Source organism: Phalaenopsis equestris, unplaced genomic scaffold (genome assembly GCF_001263595.1).
Source record: "Phalaenopsis equestris unplaced genomic scaffold, ASM126359v1 Scaffold232823, whole genome shotgun sequence".
NCBI classification, from domain to species: domain Eukaryota; kingdom Viridiplantae; phylum Streptophyta; class Magnoliopsida; order Asparagales; family Orchidaceae; genus Phalaenopsis; species Phalaenopsis equestris.
Genome location: NW_018250784.1, coordinates 336139 through 345772, shown reverse-complemented (window position 1 = coordinate 345772; position 9634 = coordinate 336139). Strand labels below are relative to the sequence as shown.

The 9634-nt window shown below is 33.4% G+C and overlaps 1 protein-coding gene across 2 annotated transcripts in view; it reads right to left on the bottom strand.

The window, feature by feature from the left end:
• The window catches only part of LOC110038442 (protein CHROMATIN REMODELING 19), a 46708-nt gene that overhangs the window by 14596 nt on the left and 22478 nt on the right, over positions 1-9634 (bottom strand). For both annotated transcript variants that reach the window (XM_020743289.1, XM_020743288.1), the window contains exons 6-8: positions 8742-8927; positions 8220-8393; positions 7946-8104 (exon numbers count right to left, since the gene is read on the bottom strand). In XM_020743289.1, the coding sequence (XP_020598948.1) occupies positions 7946-8104; positions 8220-8393; positions 8742-8927 (519 nt within the window). The remainder of the gene's footprint in view (positions 1-7945; positions 8105-8219; positions 8394-8741; positions 8928-9634) is intronic.

The following is a 9634-nucleotide window of genomic DNA, read 5'->3' as shown; positions in this document are numbered from 1 at the left end:
CGTAGCCACCATGAATATTTCTGAAATCTTCTACCACTCTACCGACATGTCCATTTAAATCTCCTCCAATAAAAATTCTTTCTTCAAGAGGTATCATTTGTATTAAGTCTTCTAAGTCATTCCAAAATTTATCTTTAGACCCTGTATCTAAACCTACTTGAGGAGAATAAACGCTTATAATATTAAAAATCTTAGTATCAATGATAATCTTAAGGGCTATAATTCTATCACCAACTCTATTAATTTTTACAACATTATCTTTCAAACTCTTATCTATAATTACACCTACACCATTTCTAGTGCGACTCTTACCAGAATACCAAAGTTTAAAACCTAAATTATCAATCTCCTTAGCCTTTTCTCCCACCCACTTAGTTTCTTGAATACATAAGATATTAATTTTCCTATGAATCATAATATCAACTAATTCCATTAATTTACCATTGAGAGTGCCTATATTCCAAGATCCTATCCTAATATTAGTTTCATTAGTTTCATGGACTAACTTCTTTACCCGCATTCGCCCGTAATGTGGGAACCCTTGCTTATTTAACACTACACCCGGGCGCCGGTGTAGCGGCCCTTGCACACTTTTCACTGTATTCAGGCTATACAGCGCGTCGCTTCCAGGGGACGCCCAAGCACTTACACAATGATCAAAATGATTCATGTCATGATTTTTTCGACAAGTTTTACGCTGTTTGTCGACTACCTAACGCAACCCTCCACTTTTCGCATCCGGGTTTGGGACCGGCAACGGCAGTGTTAACAGATGAGAAAAGAAAAATTTATTAACTTACCAACCATACCAAAATCATCAAATTCAGTTAAAAGATGAACGCATTATGGTTGAAATAGTGATAAGGTTCTCATTCGCAAGACAAATTATGATTTATCAAATATTTGTAAAAACTGCTACGATTCTATCCGGAATTGGCTGAAATGCATAACAAGAAAGTTAAAAAAATTTGTTATCTTTTGACGAAACCAAAATAATTCATTGATCGTCTAGTAAATATGCACATTTCATTCCCTTATGATATCCCTACACCGCGATCTCAATCACAGCGGTATTTCTCCGAGAAGTGGTTCATTTGCACGGAGTGCCGGAATTGATTGTATCGAATAGAGATAGGGTGTTCCTCAACCACTTATGGAAAGAGCTATTCAGGTTGCAACACACCATATATCATACCGAGACAATGGGCAAACGGAGGTGGTCAACAGGACTGTGGAGACATAACTACATTGCTTTGTTTTTGATACGCCGAAGCAATGGCCCAAGTAGATTGCGTAAGTCAAATAATGGAATAATAGCTCGTATCTAGCAGCACAGACCACCCCTTTCAAGATATTATGTGAGTGAGATCCACCTCACTTGATATATTATTGGCATAGCACTACACCAGTATCCAACATCGATCAGTACTTGAAGAGGAGGAACAGGATACTAGCAGAGCTCATGGGGCATCTACTGAGAGCCCAAAAAATTATGAGAAGGAAAGTGGATAAAAATAGAAGAGAGGTGCAATTTGAACCAAGAGACATGGTCTGCTTGAAGCCGGGGACATACTAACAAAAGACATTGATCAGGAGAAGGGTGAAACTTTCACCGCGATACTTTGAACCTTATGAGGTGATGGCACGCATCGGGACAGCGGCCTATCATTTGAGGTTACCACAATCGTCCGCACTACACTTGGTCTTCCATGTATCATAGCTGAGGTGTGCAATTGAAGATCATACACCCTCGCATTCACTGTCGTCGACGTTAACAGAGGACTTAGATGTGATTCGAGAACCGTTAGAGGTCTAAGGAGTGCACTGAGGAGTAGGGAGAGTAAAGAAGGTATTGGTTAAATGGAAAGAGCTGCCAGAATATGAAGCAATGTAGAAGCCTTACGAGGTAATTCTCAAGCAGTTTACATCCTTCGACCTTGTGGACAATGTACTTCTTTGGGAAGGGAGTTTTGTTGCGCCCTTAACCCAATTGGCTGAGGCAGGACCATTTGAGCAACAGGCGAGCGAGCCGCCCATCTCATCCAAGCGTCGAACGGCTCGACATTTGGAGAATCCTACAAACGAAAAAGCTAGCGAATAAGAGGGATCCACAAGGGCGTTAATCATGTATGTCTGCAAGAGAAATTGAAGGAGTTTGGGGGAAAAGTTTGAAGAGAAAGTTTGAAGTGTCGTGGGAGAATTATATTAAGAAGAATAACCTAGAGTTTGTTTTTTTTATGCATGTTTTATTGGCTAATGTTTTCTTTTCCTCTTGTGGTGTTCCTAGAGATGTCTAGGATTGTGGGAGAAACAATCTATCTCTCGAAAAGTAGATCATCCTTGTATCGTGCTTGTATTCCTTTGATTTTCGTCAACGTGGCTCTCGTCTGAGTTTTTTTTCCAACAATCTATTGTCGTTTGGTCATTGTTTGAACATTGATTTTGGTTCCAGAGCGTATCAAAATGATGTTATATAGCTCAATCATTTGTTGCTTTCTTCATGTGATCCGTTAAATCTTCTCGAGATTTGTATAGTCACATTTCCGATGCACACTAATATTAATTCATAAAGTATAAAATATATTTTATCATTATATATTTTAATATGACGAGTATTTAAATATTGAGTATACAAGCTTATAAAAATTTTATGCTATATAACTAGTTAACATAGAAAATAAAATCTATTCATTCCATCTAGAGAAAAATGACATAGCTTATAAATATTTAGAGTACACTACTTTTATTTTAATCAGCATGCACCAAACTAAATAGAAAAAAAAAATTTCCTGCATTTACTTTACAAATAATCAAATAACTTTTGAGTATTCATAATACAGTGTGATCACAATACTCTTCATTCCTCTAACATTGCTTTTATTTTTTAGCAAACCAAACAGTCCCTTAGACTATTCATATTAAGTTGACGCATAAAATCATTTTGCATGCTAGTTGGACAAACTAGGAATCGATCTATTAAAGTTAATCAAACTCACCTTTTAATTTAAGTCGAACACCCAAGTGTACTTAGTCTTAGCATTCAAGCCCCTCTTTAAATGTAAATTACCCAACTTTCCAAGGTAATTCAATCAATTATAAAAACTACCCCTAACACTTGGGTAGATTAATGTCAATAAGTGATTTCTTATGAACTCAACGTTTAATAGGCAATCAACATGTTGTCTTTACGTACTTTTTGTTATAGAAATTATGTATTAAATAGCAAAAGCTTATTAAGTTTTGTTATATACTTTTTGTTTATTTAGTAGAATTTAAATATAGCCTTCTTATATTGATGAACCTTGACCCACGCATATAAAAAGAGGGTGTTAAAAGATGAGCTTGGCACATCTAATCATTTGTACTCAAGTATTGTACTTTTTAAAATCTAATAAAATCTCATGTATTCTCACTCCAAATTCTCTCTCTCTAATTATTTCTTGTTAGTTTGCTATTCTTTTTTGTAAGATGCTAATGTTATCAATAAATTTGGACCAAACAGCTAGGATCAGGATTATTTGAAGGTATCAAACATGGATACATCCCTCAAAAAAAAATTGTTAAGACACTCAAAAGTATTCAAGATTATGTAAAGAAAACAAACATGGATATGGCATCCCTTAAATGGTATCAAACATGAATAAGCAAGCATTCAACGACGTATGGTTGAAAGAAATATTATCCAAGCATAAGAATTACACGTGCATGAATATAAGTTTGTTTCTTGTATGAACATTCACATCACAACAAGATGGCATGCCTTGAGAAGTTATAATTTTGGACTTGTAAAAAATTTGCATGGGCCCACACAATATCCTTCCAAATGTAACCATTGAGTGTACAATTAACATTTTAAAGAACAAGAGTTTGAATCGAACATTGAACTGATTTAGTTATGCTCCAAGTGATAGTTGGATTTATAAGCTCAATAAAAATAAGAGTAGATGGCAAAATACATAATAAAAGAGGATAATATTTATCCAATCATTGATATAAAAGAATGGACATATAGGTGAGGATATTACCAATATAAATCAAAATTGGGAAGAGAAAATGTAGAAGTGCCACGAGGATATTAGTTAACAAGGGAAAGGCGGAGAAAATGTAAAAGTGCCACTAGGATATTAGTTAACAAGGGAATACTGTGGAAACAAGGAAAAATTAATAAGACTGGCTTCATAGCATTGACCCTTATGGTTGACACCAAACAAATCATAAACAATCAAACTAAATGTGGTACAAATAAAATTGGTGACGAAGAAATGGAAATGAACAACCTTATTACATGAATGGTGTGGTGGATAAAAGAAGCCCATTGACTGTAAAAATGAATCTAAGAAGCTTATTGAGCATAGTAGTATTAAAAGTGCACTTTAAAGCACAGTTTGAAAGCGAACCAAAGTGATGTATTGACTTTGTACATTGCTTGCCTGTGAAGAAAAAACTCACAATAAAACGTGTGTGCCAAGCCATTTTGTCATGCCCTACTTTAGTAATATACACTCAACTTTGACTCTAGAAAAATTCCAGGTTCAAATTTTATATTTCAAATCAACATCTATTGTAAAACTAGAACAAAAATTTTATCTTCCCTTCCTTAATGGATTCTAGTATTAGTTATTGCTCACTGATTCACTATTCTCTCGCTTTAAGAACAGTCGCTTCTTCATGGTTCTCTCTTCATGCTCTCTTATCTAATGAATTTCTTATACATTGGTTTTTATTTCAAAGTGTATCATTTACATGCTTCTCAGTGACTCGTCCCAGCACATTCTTGCTTCATGCTATCTCCATATCTTAATCTCTAGAAAACTCTAAACCTTACACGTATTCTTAATTTTTCAGTCTTATTTCAACACTTGATGATTTATATTTTGATTCACTTTTAACTATAAATTACTATCATTGAATGAATCAATATTTTTATTGAAAATTATCACCAAATTTGGTTTAAATTTGTTAGATTAGATGAATAATGCATGCATGAGTGTATACATTTGAAATACAAAAAATCCTCATTGTTCTAGTTGGTAAGAAATTGTTCGCTCAATAAAGCAAAAAAGGAACACTTGAGCATTGCAATGCACTCGGTGATTCAAAAGCACCACTTATTTCACATAATCATGATAGTGAAAGCATTTGAAGATATGTTCATGATTTGGTATATACAAGAAAAAAATAAAAAGTTGAATGTAGAGAATAAAAATATTTAAAAGAACTAGGATGAAAGAATAACGACAAGAATAACTTTGTTGGAATGTGTAAAATGATTTACATAAACTGTATTTAAAGATACTTGCAGCTCTCACCAAGTATGAAAAAAAATGCATAAAATCAAGCTATTATAGTTGGGAAAAGGGCTAAGGATGATAAAAATGAAGATGCAACAACAACAACAAAATCTTAATCCCACTACGTGGGGTCGGCTACATGAATCCTTTTTCTCCATTGCGTCCTATTTAGTATCATATTTTCATTTAGTTCTAGTAAATTAAGATCATTTTTAATACAATAAGCCCAAGTCTTCCTAGGTCTACCTCTGCTTTTTTTAACACAAGTCGAATCTAAAACATCTACTCTCCTAATCGGATCATCAGATTGTCGATGTTTAATGTGACCAAACTATCTAAGACGGCTTTCTCTAATTTTGTCCGTCACAGGAGCTACACCAACCCTATCACGGATATATTCATTTCGCATTTTGTCTCTAAGTGTAAAGCCACTCATCCACCTAATCATTCTCATCTCGGCAAAAAATAATCTTTTGAAGAGACTTTGAATTTACCTGCGTATGACTTCTTACATTCGATCTCTATTCTTCCCAGGCCTTTATCTGGCAAAAAATAATCAAAATGGTCGACGTTTAATGTGACATCGATTTCAACATGGTAAAAAAATAATCTTTTGAAGAGACTTTGAATTTACCTGCGTATGACTTCTTACATTCGATCTCTATTCTTCCCAGGCCTTTATCTGGCAAAAAATAATCAAAATGGTCGACGTTTAATGTGACATCGATTTCAACATGGTAAAAAAATAATCTTTTGAAGAGACTTTGAATTTACCTGCGTATGACTTCTTACATTCGATCTCTATTCTTCCCAGGCCTTTATCTGGCAAAAAATAATCAAAATGGTCGACGTTTAATGTGACATCGATTTCAACATGGTAAAAAAATAATCTTTTGAAGAGACTTTGAATTTACCTGCGTATGACTTCTTACATTCGATCTCTATTCTTCCCAGGCCTTTATCTGGCAAAAAATAATCAAAATGGTCGACGTTTAATGTGACATCGATTTCAACATGGTAAAAAAATAATCTTTTGAAGAGACTTTGAATTTACCTGCGTATGACTTCTTACATTCGATCTCTATTCTTCCCAGGCCTTTATCTGGCAAAAAATAATCAAAATGGTCGACGTTTAATGTGACATCGATTTCAACATGGTAAAAAAATAATCTTTTGAAGAGACTTTGAATTTACCTGCGTATGACTTCTTACATTCGATCTCTATTCTTCCCAGGCCTTTATCTGGCAAAAAATAATCAAAATGGTCGACGTTTAATGTGACATCGATTTCAACATGGTAAAAAAATAATCTTTTGAAGAGACTTTGAATTTACCTGCGTATGACTTCTTACATTCGATCTCTATTCTTCCCAGGCCTTTATCTGGCAAAAAATAATCAAAATGGTCGACGTTTAATGTGACATCGATTTCAACATGGTAAAAAAATAATCTTTTGAAGAGACTTTGAATTTACCTGCGTATGACTTCTTACATTCGATCTCTATTCTTCCCAGGCCTTTATCTGGCAAAAAATAATCAAAATGGTCGACGTTTAATGTGACATCGATTTCAACATGGTAAAAAAATAATCTTTTGAAGAGACTTTGAATTTACCTGCGTATGACTTCTTACATTCGATCTCTATTCTTCCCAGGCCTTTATCTGGCAAAAAATAATCAAAATGGTCGACGTTTAATGTGACATCGATTTCAACATGGTAAAAAAATAATCTTTTGAAGAGACTTTGAATTTACCTGCGTATGACTTCTTACATTCGATCTCTATTCTTCCCAGGCCTTTATCTGGCAAAAAATAATCAAAATGGTCGACGTTTAATGTGACATCGATTTCAACATGGAATTTTTATAACATAACTTCTTATATTTTATCTTTTCTTACACATTATTATTTCACTGCCAACTATTTTTATTTATAAAAATTTTTTCTTTTGATTCACCAAACACATCTTTTGCTACTTTTTTAATAGTATTTATTACTTTATCCCACATAACATTTGTTTCTTCATGAATATCCCAAATTTTGAAATCTAGAATTTTACTCCTAAAAATAATTTTATTTGTCTTTTAAATTCTATATCTAATTCTACGATGATGAATCCTAGTATTCTTTATTTTACAACTTTTAATCTTAAAATCTAGAACTAATAAACGATGTTGGGTACTTAAATTTTCACTTGGAATGACCTTACAATGTTTACAATCGCGACGATCTCTTCTTCTCATAAGAAAATAATCAATTTGTGTTTTAAAAATGAAGATGCAAAAAAATAAATAAATAAAATATAAAAATATATAAAAAAAAGCTTATAAGCAACTTTAAAAAAATTTATTGAAATTAAAGCAACCCACAGAATAGAAGAAAAATCCAATTTTTTCTGTATGATCGAATCATTCCAAATAACATGTGATAACCGGAACATCCTTTCCCTAATAAAATTCTCCAAACTCAAGAGACTAAATAATTAGTCATAATTTTCTAGGACCAAGGGAAGCGGATTGAGCTATTTGATGCATAAAACGGCCTACCACAAATAACTACCAATATGACTAATAGAACAGATAGGAACACAGCCTAATTGATCATCAAGTTGTAAACATGATAAATAAATGTACCAAGCACATAAAAAAAAATACCTTATGAATGGAAAAATCATTGTAGCCATTTATTTCTTGAATTGCTCTCTCTAAAGTACACTCAAAGCCAAATACACCCTTTGGATACAAAACTTTAGCAATACGAACAACATCTTCATCACGATAAATACGTCGAACAAGTAGGGGATGATTGGCGATCTAAAATATGATAATGCATTAATTAGTATAAGTTCCCCATAAGAGATCAAATGACATGTTTAAGTTATGTACATAAGAGATCGAAGATGAAATAAACACATAGACAACATGGTACCTTACGAAATTGCATAAAATAATTGGATATCTGACGGCTTGAAAAGGGACAGCAAACATCATTGGGCATCCTGAATGAAGATTTAACGGTACGAGATTCAGAAGTTGCACGATAATCATTTATGGCATCATTGTATGCTGCAGATTGTTCCTTTCCCATTACAACATACTCAACCTGCATGATCAAAACGTTCACTACTTTCCAAAGGAAAAAAAAATAGCATAGTGTCAAAATAGTCCCCGACTATTTACATGGGGTCATTTTAATCACAGAATTTATAGAAGTACCAAAATAATCCTCAAAAATATTTTTAAAATTGTGCTTTAATTATCCTCCAGTGAGACTTTTAACCCCAATTAGAGAAGTCTCGGGACTATCTGGACATTTCTATAAACTTTGTGACTAAAACAGATCCATGCAAATAATCGGGGACTATTTTGGCACTTTACTTGGAAAAAAAGGTAGAGAGTTTTTCAACTTTTAGAAAAAGAAACAGCTGCAATAATAAAAAACCAGACTCACATGTTGTATTTTAGGTACAAGCTGCTGCATTACATCAGATTTTACACGGCGAAGAATGAATGGACCAAGAATAGATTTGATACGTGGAATTAGACTGGTGTCTTCCACATTCAGCAGCTTTTTCAAGTCAATATCTCCAGTTGTAAAAATATCAGGCATCATAAATTCCAACAAAGACCACAACTCCTGCGAACATGATGAAAATATTTCAAAAAGATAGAAAATAAATTCAAATAAATATAATAATTTGCAAGCATTATAACATTTCAGACATAATAAGAAATGGTGCTTTCCTTGTGCTTGGTTGCTAACCAGTCAAAGCAAACATAGACCATCTGTGCATTTAAGAAGAGTCTAAGAAAGGCTCAGTTTAAAATTGCTTCAATACTAAATAAAGCGAAAGCCCTCATAAAGAATAAAGAAAATGACTAAGAGTTGAAAAACATACAATGAATCCAAACCTGAACAAAGCAGACAAGTAGAAATGTCAGAAAGAGCCTATTCATTACTAGAATAAGTTGAATCAGGTTAAAATAAACTCGTGGTCAATAAAATCATAATAAATTGTTACTATAACCATATCTAAACTCATTTGCCAACTATTTAGGGTAGAGATTTGCACTATTTATTAATTATAATATTTTCTTATTATTGAAGATGCACTCGCTAATTGTTCTCTTCACTTAAATATCCATAAGCGCATATATGACTGTATCCTTTACAATTATATAACTTTCTTGATCCCTTCTCATGTCCTATTCTACACATTTCCTTAGCTACGAAGACATCAATCTGAGAAAATTAAATTAGAGAGTTCAATTCTAGTCACAAACAATTTCACAGACCCATGGATCTGTTTTTCGATTGTGCAGAATGGATCTCATTTTGTCGTC